We start from the raw sequence: 22,381 nt of genomic DNA, 5'->3' as shown, positions 1-22,381 counted from the left end.
CTTGTGATACATCATTGAAAAGACTATGAAAAACGCTATCCAAAGGTATAAATAATAATCGTACAGGGAGAGTTTTGACCCTGACAGTTCCATAGTGAATTTTTTACAATCTGTATTCCCACCCTTGAAACCGAAAAGAGACTGCACAGCAATGAAAGCAGCTCCACACTGTCCACGCTGCTACAATGGTACTGGATGGGACCAGCACCTACCATTTGAACTGACATGTGCATTCCTTGAATGGTTGCGGTCTGGACTGCACTGAAAGTGATGGAACTACAATAAAGCGCCAAAAAAAGAAGAAGAAAACAGTTACAGTCAATAACTTCAGCGACAACTGTCAGCTGTCAGTTGCCGCGCAATTTGGCAATTATACGGAATTAAATGGTTGTACTGAGAGGCAATAACGTAAAAACTCATGAGAAATACGACAACAAGATTCATTTTACTGTACCTTGACTAGGCGATCCAAATATCGAACTCTGCGGCGATGGGGAACTGTACACAGAACCCGTCGGCGTTGGGGAACTGTAAAGGGAACCATTCGAGCCGGTCGAGTTCCAGTCCAGCTGGCCCGACTTCTGGGACTTTATTTCGTTATCTAAATCTTTGAGGGCAGCGTATTTGTCTTCGGCAGGTTGAGGCTTCGTACCGTTCAAAGAACCATTCAGGGTTCCGTTCAGCGAACCGTTCAAAGGCGGAGGATTCGACTGCAGGTTTGACCAGTTGTTTATGTTGTTGAATGTCGCTTGTGTTGGGAAACCTGCACAGAAAAAAATATAGTTTCAGTTCCAAATGAAGAAAATCAACGAGATATTTGAATAAAACAAAGCTTACAATGTGATAAAATCGCGTACAGATACAAACATGTACATGTGGCAATGCCACATGTATATAATAATATATTTCTCACTCGTTTGATTTGCGACAAATTTCTGCGCTCGTGAGAAATATGTCGTTTTTCTCACTTGTTGTAGAATATAACTACTATTCCTCTTCATCCATCTTTCATTTTGTGAAAAAAATTATTGCTCACGTTACCTCCTTCAATTCCTTGTGAACTTATTATTAGCCGTAGGCCAAATAATTGTTAGTCTTTTAGGTCTTTTCAGGGGCTATGGTCTAGATCAAACGACGATATGTCAAAAAAATTACCCTCGAAATATCACGTCATCAGATTTGATGTTTTCGTCGGCAACATTGTCTTTGGCGCGTCCGCTGCCAAAAAGAAACGCTTCAACACACGCAATACCAAATTATCTATTTCCTTCAAACTAACAACAGTTGCTTCACCCAAAATATTGTATCCCACAAACTAATAGTCCGACAGCTGTGAGATTTGTACACGGATGTTAGGGTTAATCCATATCCATAGGTAACATTTAAGACTTGAGACCCAAAAAAATCTTATGATCATACAAGAGCTTCATTTTGAAAATTGATTCAACTTTTGGAAAAGTATCCTTAGCATTCCAAAGCTCCATAAGCAGCAATGAATAGGAAATCGAAATCTCTTTTTTATGAGATATTTCTCAATTCCCATTTGCATGTATGAACTTTGGGGGACGACACTCAAGTACGTTGAAGGTTTTGCGAAGACTTTAAGGGGTCAAAACTCTCACAGACCCGATATGGGTTTAAAGTTCTGCTCACCCTGTACAAAGTCCCTGATGTATTTATTACGCCATTGCACATTTTGGGAAATTAATTTGCAAAACAATTTCTGGAATAGATAAAGAAATAGGGCTCGATATTGTGTTTATTCAATGTCAAAGCGACCTTAAAATCTGTACGTAACGACGTTAACCCTTTAACGGTTGTTCTGAAACAGCGTGTGCTGGTAAATTATCTTCTATGGAAATGAGAACGATTCAGGAAATATAAACGAGAGCAGCTGTCAATGATTTCCGTATTTTTATGCGACCCTAATAAGTTCCTAGAGGCTATTTCTGATAAGTTGCATTATTGAGAATAGATTTAGTTAGATCAATGAACTCAAATAGAGAGGAAACATTTCCCTGTTTAGCAAGCTAGAATTTTTATGTTTATGTTCAATCGTTTTAGGCTAATTTAAGGTTAATTTTGTACTCTTTTCCTGAATTTTTTGCTTTCTATCTTACGTAGATACTACAAGTTCTGCTAGCTTAACGTTGAATGAAAGACGTACATACCTCAGAGTGGAACAACTCTACTAACAGGCGATAGTAGCAGATCTGGTTAACGGAACTGTCGAGGGAAAACAAAGGTACTGCAACGAATATACTTGCCTTTCCGACCTCACTCTACTCGTTTGGAGTAGAGAAGTGGACACGAAAGAGAAGACCCGAAATTGATGCACCTCCATAGAAGTCTGCATCCAAAATCATCCGTTCTACGGTAGTACTTTCCCCAACAACAGGGAGGCCGTAGACGTTTAGTTTGGAGGTTCTACTTGACAGAATGGTATCAGTAGAGTCATCAGGAGTTCTTCCTCTTCTTTGCATGAATCACCACCATCAAAAATCAGTACTTAGAGCATTTTTGCTGCCCAAGCGGCTAAAGAATCGGTATGGTTTTCGACACTGTACGAGGTGAGCCCTATAGAGGAGCCCAAGCGGGGATTTAGAGATTTACTAAAGCGCGGCAGATTAATATACAGGGGGATGCCTTGTACCCGGTTAAGTACCTCCACCAAATATGAGCCCCATATATAAGGCCGCCTGTGAGTGATAAAGGATCAGATTAGAAATTCTCGAGCGCGTCAGATTGAGGTAGGGTGAGTTAATTACCTGCTAAAAAGTGTATATTCCAGTAATCTGACAATTTGAGAGTGATGTAAAGAAAGGGGAGGGCAGCAAAGTTGTAAAAAAATAACATCATTTTCGACATTCTCGAGCGTAGCTATTTTTTTTTATTTTGAAGGAAATAATTCGAAGATAACGAGAAGTATATAATCTGACGATTTCCGCAAGCCGAAATAACAAAAATTCGCCGATAAAGTTTAATGCGTGCAGCTCTGTGATACCTATATTTCCCTCTCCGAGTTTCCATTCCTCTGTTCTCTATTCACTTTTTCTCTATCTATTACTCTCTCATTCCGTCCCCACTCTGAATTCTGTTGCCATGACGTCATCACAGCTGATCACAGAGACTCGTTCGTGATGAAGATGATGATTAATTAATCAAATGATTGATGGATGTAGCCGTTACTACGTGGAAGGAAATCATAATGAAGAAAAAAAAATCAAATTTTCCATGTTTTTTACCACTTTTATTTGTAACTAACGTTACATGTCCTATAAGGACATTTTCATACTTATACAATATATAAGTTTGAAAATGTCCTTATAGGAGAAAACTGCAGTAACGTTAGTTACAAATAAAAGTGGTAAAAAACATAGAAAGTTTCTTCTCTCTTTTCTTCATTAATTAATCAATGGATTATAAAAAATGAAATTTTTTTGAGCATTTTTTTTTATTTTCTCATAAATATTCTTTTTTTAAGTATTCTACTTAAAAAACATACACTTATTTATTTGCATGCTATTTCCTGAGCTTTTCAATTAATTAAGTACAATGAATTAAAAAAAAAATTAAAAATATTGTTTTTGTCAGATTAAGCGAATCCCTCTAGATAATCGTCAGATTATGAGACAGCACGTCTAAAACATAAAGATGAACCATATACCCACCTAACCTAGTGCTTCAATTTTTTCTTGCGAAAATCAGAAAAAGGTTATGATAATGGTTAAAACCCGTCGTTTCGCCTTTATAATCGATGAAAGAAACTTTTCAGCCAAAACATCCCGACAAATAATATTTATCCAAACTGTATGTGAGAAATCCTTTATTCATACAAGCACTTTTTTAGAAACCTACAGCTTCAAGAGTAGTCCGACTCTGCCGCAATACCATCACTCTCAGAACTCAGTTTCTTAACAGTTTTATAGGGGTAACATAGTAGCTAAAATACGTTGAAATGCTTGCTACTGATACCAATTTATTTTATAGAACGACGCCATTTCAAATGATAGCGATCCGGGATACTGAAATTAGATGAATTGAAAATATGAAATACCGCACATAAAGTGATATTTGCAGCAAAAAAGTACATAAATATTATAACATTATATTTAGAATGAAGTGAGTTAAGTTTTGTGACTAGAACATTAATACGTCGACAGAGTGAATTTTTGTATAATTAATAATTTTACCGAAAACATTTATACATGAGTGGCGCGCTAATAATTAGCTATATATTTGTCAATAAAATTTTATTTGCAGTAAAAATATCAATCTTTGAAACACAAACAATGTATTCAACAGTTTTATGAGTGCAAAAGTGAAACTTTAAAGTGGCTTCAACATTTCTATTTCTTAGTTTTCAGTTGGTGACATATCAATTATATTGTCCTAGTGTCCAATACAAAATTACTTATTGCGCCTTTCGGCTGTATTATATTTTATAACGCCTACTTGGAACTACTAAAAAACTCTTATAAAACTGTCTTCTGATTATTTTATAAGTATCGCTTAAATGTGTTGCAAAAGTGCAGTAAGGAAAGTCTTTACAAAACTACTTTTTAAGAGTGTTATACAAATTTTATAGTAACTGCCAAAATGTTTATAAAACTATTTTGTAGTGTTTGTGAAAGGCCTAACAAAATATTGATAATAACTATAATGTTTTATAAAACGGTACCAATTTCCTATTTATAGCAGTTTTATAAACACATTGAAAACATTTCTGGGAGAAATTTAGCTTAATAATTTGTTTCTACGAAACGTTTCTGCAACTATTATAAAATACGAAATTGCTAGTTGGGAGGCGTTTATTCAACCTTCGAAGATTGATACCAAACAGTTGTTGGACTACAGTGGGGATGAACTACGATATCTAACAGGCCTTCTTCACTTTCGACCTAACCTAACCTTGTTGGAAGATTCTATGATAATCACCAATCTTTGGATGGAAAACATTTCTGAGAAATGGGCATATCTTCTAATAAATATACTGAAGAAACACTGCAACATTTCTTCATGCAAAAAGAGCAAGACAACTTCAAGACAAAAGAGCTAGAAAGAGCATTGCTATGTTTTCTACAAAAGCATTTTGTGAGTGCACGCAAGAGCAAAACATATCATGTTTCTAGCTAAAAAAAAAAGAAAACAAATCGTCTGCCAAATCACTTACTCCAACGATTTGTGTTGCACTTTGGAAACAGAGGACGGTTGTTAAAAACAGGACCCTGAGTTTCGGAAAAATTCACGTCGAATATGCTGAAGTCTGCAAGAAACAAGTCACTGTCATTGATTCAATATTTTTGTAGCAATACTGAATATGGAGAAAAGTTTTAAAGTCAAAATGAAAGACAGGGAAAGGACAGACTTGACTCAAACACTTTTTATATAAGGTATTGTAACAAGTTAAATATTTTACTGTCTTAAACAAATTTATTTCCAACAATATTTCACTATCTCAAACTAATTTACTTAGCAACTAACGCTTAATTTATTTATACTATTTGAATTCCTTGTTTAACCGCTCGATTCACTTTCTGAACTTCACTGCCCTCTTGGGACGAGAAGCCGGCCTTATATATCGGTAACGATCGTTCTAGAATTCTGTAATCGTGTCGGTGCTCAACTAGAGTTTAACCGGCGGTTGCCGACTGCATTCCTTTTGCGGTGATGTCATGTGTTTGTTCGCTGGCTGACATATCGGTCACGGGCGGTTTCAGATTCGTAATAGTATGAACAAAAATGGACTATTCACTACTATGATGAAAACACCACTTAATGCTAAATGAAAGTTGAGACACAATATTGGTACATGCGTACACACCACAATTTTTTTTTTTAATTTGAGATAGGTGAAAGACTGAAATAAATTGATCAAAATTTGCGTAATACATCACTTTATATGTTCAATCAATGATTCTCCGTGATAGTTATTTTTCAAATCTATTCTTCTGTGCATATTAAGTCTGGGCTAGTAAATTTATATCGTTTAAAGAAACAATAGAATACTAGTCGTGAAAAGTGTTGACTAATTTATTATCGAGGCTAACGACAACAAAGCACCTTTTCTTAGCCATAATTGACCTACAAAAAGTAAACAATAAAGTACATAACTTTATAAGGCATCAAATATTGCAATTATGCACAAAGTTCGACGAGTTTATATATAATATATTTGTAAGATATGAAATTTACAAACTACGTAGTATTAATAACACTTCTGAATAGAAACATAAAATGTCCCAGAAGTTCCGGAAAAAGCTAAATCTTCATTCAATAACAACTACAATTTTTTGTGCATTAAAAAGTCATCAAAACCAATTTTTCTACGCGTCCTTCTGAATTCAATGAATAATCGGTCATATTTTCAGGAGTTTCATGAATATTTGTCACGAATTTGAACCACTCAGACGTCAAAAAAGTTGTTTCGCAACGGTTCTCCTATTAACAGATCGCAAACAAAAGGAAACGATTCTGTTACTCAGTAGACTGTAAAATTACCTAGACAGAAGGCGACAACAAAACCACTAACTATTTTGTTACATTTTAAGGCTCCACTGTCGGTTTGCGATCGTAGAAATATAATCGCTGAAGTGAATAGATTTGCCACTTTGTTGTACATGAAAACAAAATTGGAATCTACAAAAGCTTTCAATCGGAAGTTCTAAGAAACTGCTTTGGTTTTGATTTTTTTAATATTGTTTTGGTTACAATCTCCAAATCCTATATCGGTGAGGCCATTGAAAGTCCGCATTGCCGATCACAACAGAAACGCACAGCGAATCGAAAATAAGAGAGCATGTTTGGACCCATCAACATAACATCAAGTGGTCCCAAGCTGAGATCATCCACAGGGAGGAGCACTGGTTTAAGAGGAAGTTCAAAGAAGCTGCATATATTTGTTTTATCATAGATTTCATATCACATTACAGTCATTCTGGACAATGGAAGTCTGTTAAAGTGGTTCCAAAGTCAATTTCCTATTGGAATTCAATCTCTGTAAGCTGGGGATATCGCAAGAAAGCAATAGGATGCTTCTCACGAAGAACGATGTGGAGAGCGTGAAGGTAAAACAAGAAGCGGTATGACAAAATGATTCAGTTTAAAATCTGTTTCTCAGTCAACCAGCTGTCGCTCCCCTACGAACGATAAACCCCAGAAGTACTTGGGCGAGCTGAAGAATAACGAGGTCTTACCTTTTAACGTGCGATTCTTAGCACGGGTTGGACGATACGTAGTGAAAATCAATCGTTTAAGGATTTTTGCACTTGAGAAAACTTTTATGGAACTTAGTTGGTCTGTGGCCTACATTCTGGGTAGTACGTTTTAGGCAATGGTGACTCTCTATAGGGATCCAAAAATACAAAGATATATAGTACGCGCCAACTAAAATGACTCAGCGCAGAAACGTAAAATCGTTCTGTTTCGAAAGACTCCGCCCACTTAAGTTATATGTCGCCAATGTACTTATTGACATCAGTTTGTGTGACCAATAGCTATCTTCTGGGGCTGGTACAATTTGGTTTTGAATGCTCATCAAAATCTCATTTAGTTTGCGCGTAATTCACAAAGTATTCCGTTCAACAAACGAAAGAATAATAAGCAGACCATTTACTGAACAACTTCTCTCAAATTGACTAACTAAACATGTCTTGGACTATGAATTTGAACAAAAATGACTCTCGTTTTCTGAAGAAGAGAACGTACACCTACAACAACAAAAGATTGATCACGCCCTTCAACCGAAGAAAACCAGAAATAGCTAATTACATGCCGCAAAAGTTAATGACGACCGACTCTGTCGAGGTCAAGGTCCCGAGAATTTATATAGCGGTCATTCGGTTAAAGAACCTAGATCTATATAGCTACAAAAAAAAACTAATCTACCGGTGATTGCCGATTCAAATTGTTACGGAATGAAATCGATTGCAAAATTATTGTGCTGCTTTTTCCGTAAACATGCTACAAGGACACTACACGGAAACTTCGGGAGAGAGTGCCCATGTATCAACATATACAGCTTGTCAAATCTAGGAACGCCCAGTTTGTTCAATTTTCGGTCCTTGACTTGCAGAAACGTGAAACGGGCGTTGTCGTGGAGCACTTCTATTGACCAGTTCAGGCTGCTGCTGATGCAGTTTTCCATACATTTCATCGAACTCCTCACTGTTATGGTTTGGCCCGGTTGTAAAAAAAAATCTAGTGAATAATACCAGCCGCTGACCACCATAGAGTAACTATTTTTTGTGAGTTTTCGCCTTTGGAAGAGCCTTGGTGGCTCGTCGGTCTCCAACCATTGTTTTGACCGTCTCCTGTTGTCGTAGAGGATCCAAAAAAAGTATCGTTTTGGTTGCGCAAAAGCAAAGAAGAACAGACTTCGAAACGAGGCAATTTGTGTCGATCGTACAAATCGTGGGGCATCCACTTTTTGAGCTTGAGGTTAGTCTCCACCAGCAGGGTCCTCAAATCCTCGTCCTGGATAACTGTAGGTCTATCACTTCAGGGCTAAACTCTCCGGAACGAAATTTCTCACACCAACGTCGAACAGTGCCGAATGCCTGGTTTGCTGCTTCGGCAGCGCTTGAATACGTAGAGAAAAATTTACCAAAAATACCCTAACGACATTATAATCTGAAAATAATCTATAATAAATTGATGATTATAATTCAATTTTAAGTTGTCCTTTTAAAGTGTCACTGTTTTTCGTGTTTCTTCCTGACGTTTCGCTGGCGCGAGTGGCTAGCTTCTTCAGAAGTTCAACCATCATAGCTTGCTGTCCGATGACTAACTTTTAAGCTTCGTGAAGCGTATTTATGCCTTGTCAGGTAATCAGTTGTATTGGTACCTGCATTTGTACCTGTACTTGTACCTGGAACATTAACAATCTTGCTGCCTGTTGTCATTCTGCCCGTTATTCTCGAATTCCTTAAAATCGGGTTCCATATTCGATTGAGGTTCACCGCTTTTTCTTTTCTGTTGAAATTCTCCGTGATTTTGTGGATTTCTATTGCCTCTCGTATCAGTCGGTTATATTATCCCTGGTTGGGGGAAATTAGTTCTGTGTTTTCAAACAAAATTATGTGGTCTCCTTCACTGAGCACGTGTTCTGCCCGCAGCTGACTTGTCCGCTTAGCCTAGTCTGCAGTTCCTTTTATGCTCTTTCAGTCTTGTTCCCATGGATCTTTTGGTGGTTCCGATAAATACCTTCCCACAAGTGCACGGTATGCGATAGACCCCTGCTGCTGATAATGGGTCTCTTTTGTCTTCAGCCGATCTGAGGCTTTGTTGTATCTTCCTTGTGGGTTTGAAGACTGTTTCGATGTCGTGTTTATCCCATAGTTTTCCAGTTATGTCCGTGACCCTAGAGATAAACGGTAGATATGCGCGTGCAACCATCTGATCCTTTTTCGCTTTTTGAACCGTGGTGCCCTTCGGTTTCATGGCTTTCCTGACCTCGGAGGCACTGTATCCATTCGATCTCAAGGTCACTTCAAGGTGTTTCGGTTCCTTCTCCAGATGTTCTGGTTCACATATTCTCCGAGCCCGTTCCGTTTGAGTGGAGATGACTCCTCTCTTTTGACCAGGATGGTGGTTCGATAGTGCGTGCAAGTATATATCTGTGAGTGTGGGTTTTCGATACACTTTGTGTGTTAGTCTGGTACCGTATCGTTCTACCAGTACATCTAGGAGCTGATGAATAAAAACTTGTACATTTTTACAGTTACTGATTTGTCTGTTCACTTCATTTAATACGTCACTGTTACATAGTTGGTCCCTAGAGTAGTTTTTCGAACACATCCAAACTATCTATAACCGTCATTATATGGGAGTGCATATAAATATAGTGCACCACCTTGAGCAATCCGCCGTATTACATGTAGAATGGCGTCACTTAGTTTACCATGGATTATCATCCAAACTAAATGTGCATGGAGAAGTTTATTTCAGTCGGTTGCAGTTGTAAGAATTGGCCCATACATACACACAAACTTTACAAGTTTGTGAAAATTTGCAACAAATTTCAAAATATTTAAACAACCAATTATCGTATATCACTCTCACTTACAGGCACTTAGCACTTATAGAAATCTTTAAATAAGGAATGTACACCGAGAACAAAAGCTGGCTTTAAAGTTTATTCAAATTATCTATGAAATTGGTGGATATTTCGATTATGTTCATAAACATATTCAATTCATTACGATTTGTGAATTATCAATGCCCATCAGTGTTGCCACTTCTTTTGCACACCAGAATTTTGAATTTGATAATAATGAGTTTAGAATTCTGTAATGTGTTTTGGCTAGAATATATGCCCTAAAGAAAATAACGCCGGCCGCCACTGGTAGTCATAAAACAGTCGTGACGTAGCTAAGAGAGCGCGAATGTACGATGATTCCCCGCCACTCTAGAAGCAGCGAGAATAATGCTACTGGGCGCTTTGTGCCTATTTTTTGTATATCAAAACAACCCAAAAAATTAAAAGAAAGTTGATGAAATGTTTATTGGAATCGGTAGGACGATCAATATAATTTATTGTTTGAAGATGATTTCATGCAAATGTTGTCCGCGGCTCCACTTTAGATGGCCCCTGCGCCAGGTCCAATTTTGGCACACTCTCTCTAACATATCGACCGGTATTTCACGTATAAATGCTTCAATATTGGTTTCCAGAGCGCCAGTCGTTGCTGGTTTATCCCTGTAGAACTGAGCCTCAACATTACCCCACAAGAACTAATCCAAAGGCGTTGAATCACGCGATCTAGGCGGCCAATTGACGGGCCCCAAACGTTAGACAAACTGTTCACCGAAGACGGCTCTTAATTGGGCCATTGTTTCGCGTTGGCACCGTCTTGTTGAAACCACAAGTCAGGCATGTCCAATTCTTCCATTTTAGGTAACAAAAAGTCGTCAATCATCACACGCCATTCTCAATAACGTCCGGCCATTGTCGTCTTTGAAGAAGTACTGCCCGATGATGCCACCGATCCATAATCCACACCAAACAGTGACTTTTTCGGGATGCATCGGTAGCTCGTGCAATGTTTTTGGCTGTACTTTACTCCAGATGCGTCAATTTTGCTTGTTAACTTATCCGTTCAACCAGAAATGAGCGTCGTTGCTGAACACAATTTTTCGATATAAATGTGAATCTTCCTCCAACTTTGCCATCGCCCATTCACCAAATGTTAGACGTTGTGGGAGGTCGTGTGGCTTCAATTCTTGCACCAGCTGTATCTTACAAGGTTTTACACCCAAATCCTTTCGCAAAATTTTCCACGTAGTGGAGTAACAGAGGCTCAATAGCTGCGAACGGCGGCGCATCGACATTTCACGGTCATCGCGAACACTGGCGGATACAGCCGCAATATTTTCTTCGGTCCTCACTCAACGTATGCGTGTTGGTGGTTTAATGTCCAACAATGTAAACTGGGTTCGAAATTTAGTCACAAGCTTCCGAATAACTTCCTCAGTAGGCCGACGAAACTGCCCATAAATTGGAAGAAGTGGAATAATTTGCAAGCGTCGTTCATTCGTAAGTCGATTCATGGTTAAATTACAGACCAAACTGAACAAGTTTGACAATGACACAAGACACGATTCACGCGTGATCTGTCAAAAACAGTGTTGCTGAAAAGATACCAGCAAAAAAATTACTGATTACGTTGAGATCACGGTGAATGTCCAACAACTACATGTAGCGGACAAATAATCTCATCGGCCTGCAGAATTTTCGTTTCACCTGACCCCGATTGGTGTACGTATCAAAAATAGAACGGAAACCTTGCGAATAATAGACACGGCTTTTATACGATTATTTCTTTTATTCTAGAAGTGCATGTCGCAAGTTGCGCACCGTTCATTGTTTTCTTTTGTTACACAGTTCAGCCACTTGAATGGCCAATTTTAGACCTACCGGGTGACTGCAGCAAATGTTTTTGAATCTTTTTCGTAACTAGTGACACTATTCTCGGCTTTAAACGGGTAGCAGGGTAGCACTTTGATGTTGTATTCATAAAATCCCTAACAGGATTTATCCTGGAACCGTATTTCGAGAAAAAAAAACGTCCTGGCTTCTTTATAAAAAATAACGGGATCAAAATGAACTCTTCACAAAGATGTGTGGATCATGAATAGAATTTACTTTCAGTTACTAACTGGAAGAAAAAAGTTCTCCTTAATCAACTACTTTCACGATATTGAATTATAGGAGAATCGCTTTTTTCGTTGACCTCTACAAAAAATTACATTCAAAGTACTAATTCCCTAAAGGAATAAATATAGTTTCAAAAACTAAAAAACACGCTTTTAAAGAGCATCGAACTAAAAAGCTGAAAATATTTTTTTATAAGCTTAAAACAATAACGAAATAAAAATACTAGTATTATTGTGCAATAAGCGACGGGATCTTGATATACAAAAACTATGACACAAAGCGCCCACGATTTTTTCAAAATAATACAAGTATTTTTCGTTCGTTATTGTTTTAAGCTTGTTAAAAAATATTTTTAACTTTTCAGTTCGATGTTCTTTAAAAGCGTGTTTTTTAGGTAGGGTGTAAGCAACTATTAAATTTCAAGGTCAAAGGTCACAAAAATCGGTGTTTTGCGCTTTTTTTTTGGAAATATCTCATTTCCTATGGGTTTTTTGCTATTTGTATTTATTATCAATATTGTAGAATACAAAATTTTCTACAAATTTTGTTTGAAAAAATTTTTTATACGGTGAACCGTTTTCGAGATAGAGGGCGGAGAGCGCGCGGTCACAGCATCACTTCAGGTCAACCGGTGCCTCCGGTCGAAAACGCGCCATATATAGTTGATGAACTATCGATAAATCAATGATTATAAATATTTGTCAATTTTTATTAACTATTATATTATATTTTATCATTTTTTCAATAACTTATCCACTTTTTATTCAGTATTAATTTATTTAACAACACTTACCTGCCCATGTAATTGCAGAATTGTTAATGAAAATATAGGAATTATATTTGAATTTTAACCTAATTAATATTTATAACTTCTTACATGATGAAAAAAAAAAACAAATAAATTATGAATTAATCTTTTTATTAAAAAATATCATTGAATACATTTATTTTTATTGAAAGTAAAGAAATGGAATAAAGGGTACAAAAACTACAATTTATAATTTTAATCATCTTCTTCCTCTTCATCGTCGTCTTCTGGCTGCTGGCAAATTTCAAACTGGTCTTCATTATCGTCTTCAACGACATTTGTCTCAAGTTCTTCCATGATTTAGGGGTCAAAGGTTCCATCTTCGTTAATGTCGCTCTGATATGGTAGAGCATTGAGACAAGCTTGCCCATTACATTGGCCACAAGCTAAAGAGCATTGCAAGCCCGCTTTCCTGCATCCGCATCGCGAACCACAACCACTCTTGCAGTTGCAGAAAATTGTATTTAACAAATCTTCTGGAGCAGGTGGTGAAATTGTCATGATAGGCTCCAAAAAATCGTTTCGCATTGCCCAACCCCATACCTGGGGTTCCAAATCATGTCCTAACCAAGTTTGAACTTGATAATATACACGGTTGAAATGTTGATGAGCAGCTGCACTTGTTGGTGGAATATTTGAAAGCTGCACAGGTTTATTAAGTTTTGTAGACTTGACGTAATGCATATAACGAAGATGATCGAGACTTTTCACAGATTTCGGAGCATTATAGACTGCCAATAAGGTTTGAGTTCCACTCTCTAATAATCTCTGGGCCGAACAATTTTCTTCCTCAAATGCTGTCAGTTTCTCAAAAACTTCTAAAAATGATTTTTTTCCCTTTTTAAAATGCGCAGAAGTTGTGTCACAGCCACTTAATGCGTGCAGAAATAAAATATGTTTTTTAGAATGAGGATAATTATCAAAACTTTTATTCGAGTATATCTCCGTTTTTACATTACCTTTCCCAACTTTTTTAAAGAAAATTTCTTGTTCGTAAGACAGTGTACGCCCAATTAAAATGACAAGTAAATCAATATCTTGTCCTATTATAACTGCAGTTTTTTTAGACTTTGGTTCTTCAATTGCAGTTTCAACAATAAGAACATCCGCATCATCTCTGGCTTGTTTAGTAGTAATATTTGCAGCTTGTAATTTTTCAATTAACATATTAATGAACTTATCTTTGTTATTTCGATTTGATAAGAATTTTTCTTGAGTAACTGGTACAACCATTGTTTCATCGAAACAAACTCTATACGTTTTTGAAAGTGCAGCAGGTCTTCTCTGCTGCTCCATAGCTTTTACGTTCTTACTGTAGTCTGAATATCCGTCAAATACAACAATTATTTTGGAACTGTAATGCCTCTGTAAATAATTCATGTATTCATCAAAAATAATAAATAAAAATTGACAAATATTTATAATCATTGATTTATCGATAGTTCATCAACTATATATGGCGCGTTTTCGACCGGAGGCACTGGTTGACCCGAAGTGATGCTGTGACCGCGCGCTCTCCGCCCTCTATCTCGAAAACGGTTCACCGTATAAAAAAATTTTTTAAACATAATTTGTAGAGAATTTTGTATTCTACAATATTCATAATAAATGCAAATAGCAAAAACCCATAGGAAATGAGATATTTCCAAAAAAGCGCAAAAAACCGATTTTTGTGACCTTTGACCTTGAAATTTAATAGTTGCTTACATCCTATCATATGTAGGTTTTGAGACAACTTTTAGGGTGTCAATATACAAGTATTTACAGACTTACAGCTGGGTATCTCGAATTCCGAGATTCTTACCTAATTTAAGCTTAAATGACTGGATTATGTTGCAAAATTTTGAGTAACAAAAAGTAAGTTATAATAACCGAGTATCCATGTTATTTGCAGGTACAGAATGTACGAATGTGTAATAATTTCTAAATTAGATGTTGAAAATGACCTCCATTTTCCAATATCATAGGCTTCTGACGGAATCAATTTGTGTTTCAATTTATGACCAACTTTTTTGTTACACCTTGTATATCCACGACATTCAGACAGACGCGGTAGAGATGGCTGGAGCCAGATTCAAGTTTCAAAGTTTAACAGTCCCTGTTGGAAGACAGTATATTTTTCATTCGTGTAAATACGAAAGCAGATCATCTTCACATTTTTGTCGAAAGTTCATTTTGAAATTAATTACTCTCTACCTTTCTTTGGAAGACTGATTCCCACATTTTTTTGTATGAAGATGGAGAAGTAGAAAGCCAAAACTTTTTTTTCTCAAAAATTTATATCTCCTGAAAATATGCCCTTGTTAAAGTAAACAGTCATTCTATATTGTTTGATACTGTTCAATTTCTGAGGGAAAAAAAAAAAAATTTAATCAAAACTCACCAGTATTCGTCGCCGTATTCGCGCTGTTCCCGAAAACGGGATTATTGTCGAAGTTCGCGAAACCGTTCTGCTGCGGCGCGTTGATCTCCTGGTGGTTGCCGTTCATCGTGGTAGTCTTGCCAGCCCCGAAAATATCAGCCCGATCGAAATCAACCGCGAACCCGCCACTGACGTTATTCCTGTTCACTTCCGGTCTCGTCCTGTGCGCCGACTGCATCTGAGCCCCGTTGACTTTCGCCGCTTTCGGAGTGTCCGTAGTCAACGGCGACTGCGACGCCACCTCCGACACTTTCGAATGGACCGGGTCCAGGTAATAGCGACGTTTCTCGTATTTTTCCACCATGAAGTCTTTGATCGATGTTTCGTCGGTGCCCGGCGACGCGCCCTCGTACAAGCCCAGCCACACCCTACGGCAGTATTGGTTGCCTCGGTTCCGCAGCAAATCTATTTCTTCGTTGGTGAATGTGGCCATAGATATCGACTTCACTCGGTGTGGCGGCGTGATTCCGCGTCTGAAACAAAATGGGACGCCGTTACAAAAAGACCTAGTCATGGAAAACAACAAGTACGAGGGGTCTACAAAAAGTTTCGAGTCAAACAACGGCCTTTTGAGCTAGTGTGACCTGGTGAATATATCGGTTCAAGAGGGTGCCTACAAATTATCTTAATGCAGAGACATGACATCAAAGGGCTAAAAAAATTAATATTTGAACATGGTTTACCTATAGAACGAATGATTATTTAAGCGAATCAATTGAAAACAATAAAGATGGTCCAGTGTAGTACGCTATACTTTCATTTCGGCTACGTTAATAATTTTAAAATTACTAAAATTGTTATTGTCGAAATTCTTTTTGCACCTATCAAAAATCATCAAAGGACAAAATGTCCTTAGAGTAGTCCAAGGAATAGTCCCTTAATTTTTGCCGCACGTTTAATAAACACCCTGTGTATACGGATACGAAAATAAACTACAGGGGAATTACGAAATGTCATTGTTTTGACCAACATGTTGATGACGTCATTATCGTAAGGAAAAATATCAGAACAGTTTCTTCAAACAAGCATCCTTAATATGCATACAAAGTTCACATGATAAAGGTTATAATAACACATTCTTGTTTTGTATTGATGCAACACTAGATAATCATAAAAATATATCCAATGACAATTTTGATTTAATATGATCCCTTAGGTCCCATTTGAAAGTTAGTAATTACAATAAAGGATCCCTCAACATCCTCATCATTTATCGGAAATTCTCACCGATGGGTACGCATGTTGGCATGTAACTTCAAATAAGGAAGTGTCCAAGTCGTATTGAAGAGAAAAGTTAGTAACGGTTTAAGATATCGGACATGGCGATAAAACTCCGACTTCCGTCAGAAAACACAAATGCAATGCAAACCAAACAATGAAAATAAACAAACCTTCATCTACCAAAACTTTTATCTCACATCCGAACGAGACGATAACGCTGGAGGAGAATCTTGGCTTGAATACAGTGGCATTTAATATTTTATAAAAGGGGCTTATCTCGGTTAGGAATTTGTATTTCCCCTTATCATCAATGAAGAAATAGAACGGATTTTTGCGGTTGTTATGAAAAAACTATACTATATGGCTTTTTGAAAAATTATACCATATGCGTAGACGACACGTATGCAAAAGCATAGTTTATGTTTTTACATACTTACGTTTGTAAACTTTTTACATACATATGTATGTAAAAATGTATACTTTTTTGCGAATAGTAGGTATCTGAATAACTTGACTCAAAATAATTGTTTACTAAACTTGTTAACAGATCAATAACAAGTAATTATTTTTCACGGTGAAGGCTTCTAATATGTGTAAATCACAATTTACACAATACTAACAGCTGTTTTGATACAATGTGTTTGAGAATGGGGGTAGAAAAAAACTTTTTAAATAAAAAATGACAAGTTGACAAGTTCATTCCAAAAATTGTATAGAACCTCTCTTTTAAACATTCTTCATATCTGTCGGATACAACATTCAAATTCCCTGAAATATTTATTTCGAGAACGCTTTATTAATGTTCAAACTGATCTACAACACGTTTTTGTTGATAGTGCTCCGTTGTCTAAGATTCGAATATTATGAATATTGCAATCTCGGAAATTGTTTCTTAGTTAATGCACTTTGATCAAGTTTGTCGAAGAAATAATTGATTGTAAAAACCCAACAGTATCAGTTGGTACCAACAAGCAATCCCAATACCCAGAATAAAAATATTACGACATGCCAGATTAATAAATAATTACAACTTCACAATCCCCTCGATTATTTCCGTAATTCTATTTCCTATTATTTTCTACTGATGGTTGCTCTTATTCAACTATATACAGGGTGATTCAAAAGTACTTTGACAAACTTCAGGAGGTGATTCCTCACAATATTCTAATATGAATTGTCCAAATAAATAAATGTCCGGAAACGCTTCGTTTCCAAGATACAGGATGTTGAAGTTTTATTTTTATTTTCGTTTTTTTCAAATAACTTTTGAAATACTGAACTTAATTAAACGAAACTTCGTAATAGGAGGTTTTTGAGGTGTCGAATTCGAACCTGACGTTCTTATTGCTCTTACTCGTAGGGGGCGCCACCTACAGGTCTTTTTCTTTTTTAAAGATTCATTTCTTTTTTGGGCGTACTTCTAGCACATTTTTCAGTAAAAAAATCGATTCCTCTATCATATCTACGTAAATAAGCTACCCTTGTTACTAGTCACTGTAAGCAACCGTTTTCTAAATATTTGGACTTGAAAACTTCAAGTCGATTATTTGATAATCGATGCATGTTGAAGTTATTACGAATATTTTGCTTTTTTCACAAGAATGCTTTGGAAATGAATTTGACGTTTTACTCGTTTGAAGAGGTCATTACTGTTGGGTACGTTCCTTTATGACATCCTTAACCGAAATAGTTATTTTTGTATCAAGGGTGCATAATCAGTATTTGTTTTAATAAAATTTGCAAAAAATGTCAACATTTTATTTCAGGAAATTTTGAATATATAGAATAAACTAAAATAAACGAAACTAAATTGTATTCAAATAAATTGTTGGAAGTCTCCACCTTCAGCGAAGACACAGGCAGTCAGTCGTCTAGTCATTGAATCTCGTACCCGCTCAAAAATTATTGGTGTGTTTCTTATTGTTTCACAGGCGTCTACTATTCGGTTTCTTAGATCTTCCTCGTTCACTACTGGAGTCTTATAAACTAGTGACTTCAAATGTCCCCAAAAATAAAAATCTATCGGGTTTAGATCTGGGGACCTTGGTGCCCACGCCTGGTTAGGTTCTTCTACACCCCTACCGATCCATCGATTTGGATAGACTGTGTTGAGGAATTCCCTGGCTAAAACGCTAAAATGGGCCGGAGTCCCATCATGCATAAACCACATGCGGATACGAATTTCTAATGGTAGGTACATTCTGAAGTAGTCCCGGCAATTCATTTTTTAAGTTTCTAAGTCTAAGTGTCTGTAAGTTGCGCCAATCAGTCGGAGCGGAAGAAAGAAAGGAACTATCAAGTAATTATCAATTATTGCCGCCCATACATTTACAGAAAATTGATACTGATAAAGCCTTTCACTAACTGCGCGCGGATTTTCGAGAGCCCAAATATGGTTGTTATGAAAGTTTGTGATGGCATTTCGGGAGAAGTTTGCCTCGTCCGTGAAGAGTACATATCTTAAATATTGAGGATTTCCAGCCAATTTTCTCAAAAACCATTGACACATAGTAATGCGTTGGGGAAAGTCTCGTGGCAAAAGAGCTTGTACCCTTTGAATATGGTATGGATAAAACTGTTGATCGTGGATAATTCTCCAAACTGTGGACTGAGTAGAATTGACAGCTTCAGCAATTACTCTTGTGCTTGTTTCTGGATTCTCCTCGAGAGCGTTCATAACAGCTTCTTTCAATTCTGGGGTTCGGACTGCTCGTGGTCTTCCAATAATATCAGCTGCCCTCTTGAAGCTACCTGTTTCTGCCAAACGACGGTGGAGACTAGCAAATGTTGGAGTTGAAGGCAGTACTCGATTAGGAAATCGCTCCTGGTAAATACGTCTTGCTTCGCGCGCATTGCCATCCGCAAGGCCATAAACGAAATGCATATCGGCTAAATGAGCATTATTGTTTAAATAATCCATTTTTTCAAAATTAGTGTTTTCTACTTTTACTTACTTACGGAAACTTCAACAAAACGCCTGTCACAAAATATGTAATTACCAAAACTACTCACAAACGTCAAATTTATTTCCAAAGCATTCTTGTGAAAAATGCAAAATATTCGTAATAACTTCAACATGCATCGATTATTAAATAATCGACTTGAAGTTTTCAAGTGCAAATATTTAGAAAACGGTTGCTTACAGCGACTAGTAACAAGGGTAGCTTATTTACGTAGATATGATAGAGGAATCGATTTTTTTACTGAAAAATGTGCTACAAGTACGCCCAAAAAAGTTATGAATCTTTAAAAAAGAAAAAAAAACGGTGTAGGTGGCGCCCCCTACGAGCGAGAGCAATAAGAACATCAGGTTCGAATTCGACACCTCAAAAACCTCCTATTACCAAGTTTCGTTTAATTAAGTTCAGTATTTCAAAAGTTATTTGAAAAAAAAAACGAAAATAAAAATAAAACTTCAACATCCTGTATCTTGGAAACGAAGCGTTTCCGGACATTTATTTATTTGGACAATTCATATTAGAATATTGTGAGGAATCACCTCCTGAAGTTTGTCAAAGTACTTCTGAATCACCCTGCATACGAGTGTGACAAAACTTTCATCAAACTCTTTTAAAAACACTGAATTGCAAAAACAAGTGCCAATCGGTACCACCAAGCAATTCCACTACCCAGAATAAAAATATTATGACACTCAAGTTTATTGGAAATCAACAAATAATAATTATAACTACACGATATGTTCGAATTTCATTTTTTACGCAATCATACATATTGCGCGTTAGACTGACATTCATTTCTCTGGACGTAACAGTGACACGCTCACCTCTGACCCTAGAACAGACGGTGGACTAGTTTCTATTTCTGCGCCTTTATCTAATCGAGACAATCAACAAAAAAGTAGTTGATTGAAATTCGAAAATATCTGGCAACAAGAAAGACTCAGTAAAGACCATGTAAAAAAAATTGTATCGTAACTCTTTCATTTATTATATAATGGAAAGTCGAAAAAAAACGTTTCTTGCTCAAAAACTGATGTCTTCCTCTTTCAATTTCCCTTTAGTTATTTTGTTCAAAGTTATAATTTTTTACCAGGATCTTTCTTTGGTTGCAGTTGACCCGAAAAGTAGGTAGTCAAAACTGTGTTGAGATATCCGTTCATCAATATTTGACAAGATAACATTACCAAGGGAAATGATAAAACCGAGTGAAGGACAATATTGGTATTTCAACAAATTGAACTATCTTATCTCTGTTTGCAGTAAGGATAAAACTTTTCCTCGCAAATTTAGGGCACTGAACTATGGAATTGGATTTTCAGTTCTACATTAATGAGGGGGGGACGTGTTTTCCAAGACTATCATTGAGCATTTAATGTTAGTGAGATATCCGCTTGAATATGACAATTAAAAAGCCATCATCGACGTCGTTTTCGAGAGACTTGACTTAGCTTACAATATTTTATTTAGATTTTATTATAATAACGATAAAAATAAAATAAAAACAACAATAAAAATTAATTGGCGCTCCGGGCGACTTCATTGATTCCAGTGGCGCATTTGCTTTTTCAGCTGCAGGAAAACCCGGAAAAACCTGCAGCACCACATCATCTGAAGATCTTGATCTAAACAATGTCCTCTCTCTTATAAAACAAAATGTAGGGTGTCTCCAGAGGCTCCAATAAATTCAATACATCACCAGAACACTTCGTGACACGACTATCGTCAAACTTAAACCAGTCCGTTTCTTCTTTGACCAAGGCGACCAAAGCTTTGACCAAATTCAACGCCAGAACCACAGTGAACAATGACCGCATGAATATTATAATAGTGGTTTGCTAGGTTGAAATGTTCATCTATTTCGAACCTTCCAAAGAGTTTCTTGCTTCCGTTAGAGGTTGAGTCTTGTTTTAATTATATGGAAAAAAGTTCCTACATCAAAAACATGACCCCAAATAGTGAGCAGTATTCCAAAACGGCTCAAATTCGAGTAATAATGTCATTCCAGTAGATCATTACGGAAACGTCATAACTAAAAATTGTCCCGTCATTCCCCGTTATTATTTTCTGCACCCAACATGTTCATCGACTAGCTAGTATAAAAGGTTGAACAACGACACAGCTAAAGACATTATTCAATCTCAAAGATTTGTTGTCTCAATGATATCGAGGATGGAAAGGATCTGTCTGAGTGTTCTTGAGAAGAACCCTTCACCCCAACAATTTCGTTCACGCTTTCATTTTCTTTCCTTTAGGGAATTGCTGTAGCCCAACCATTTTCAAGTTATAAGCAAAACAAACAGCTAGTATAGAGGGTGTAACTAAATAAGTGTAAAAATTCAAGGAGGTGATTCCTAATCGAAAAAAAGGTAGGATCTTTCATATAAAGAAATTTCATTGGAGCATCCCTTGTTAAGATACAGCCCCTTAAAGGGGGTACATAAAATTTGTATAACAATTTTTTTCACAAGCACTAAAAAAGTAACAATATTGAAATTAACCTGACGTTTTGTACTACCAAAGACACTTAGCCAGAAATTTATTTGGTTTACCCCATGGTAAAATAATTTTTTGCTGCGAACTGGTTTATTTTGGGCAAAAAACCCAAGAGACATTTTTTGTGTAGAATGAAACAGGCTATCGGAAATAAATTTTTAAATGGTAAACAAATAATAAGACAAAAAGTTACATTGGAAATAAATTTTAGGGGTTGCGTTTTCCACCCCTTACAACCATGGGGTAAACCAAATACATTTCTGGCTAAGTGTCTTTTTGGTAGTACAAAACGTCAGGTTGATTTCAATATTGTTACTTTT

General features: G+C 36.7%; 1 protein-coding gene across 3 annotated transcripts in view; it reads right to left on the bottom strand.

The window, feature by feature from the left end:
* drongo (Arf GTPase activating protein drongo) overlaps window positions 1-22,381 on the bottom strand; it is a 50,904-nt gene that overhangs the window by 5,432 nt on the left and 23,091 nt on the right. For 2 of the 3 annotated variants that reach the window (XM_074174740.1, XM_074174742.1), the window contains exons 2-4: window positions 15,349-15,860; window positions 5,174-5,266; window positions 455-763 (exon numbers count right to left, since the gene is read on the bottom strand). In XM_074174740.1, coding sequence (XP_074030841.1) covers window positions 455-763; window positions 5,174-5,266; window positions 15,349-15,860 — 914 coding nt within the window. The remainder of the gene's footprint in view (window positions 1-454; window positions 764-5,173; window positions 5,267-15,348; window positions 15,861-22,381) is intronic. The other variant, XM_074174741.1, reaches the window with a different exon arrangement.

The sequence above is a fragment of the Leptinotarsa decemlineata genome, unplaced genomic scaffold, assembly GCF_025532065.1.
Source record: "Leptinotarsa decemlineata unplaced genomic scaffold, Ldec_3_MD MMD2_tig00000882_RagTag_RagTag, whole genome shotgun sequence".
In the NCBI taxonomy this organism is placed as follows: domain Eukaryota; kingdom Metazoa; phylum Arthropoda; class Insecta; order Coleoptera; family Chrysomelidae; genus Leptinotarsa; species Leptinotarsa decemlineata.
This window is presented reverse-complemented; position numbering and strand designations above follow the sequence as displayed.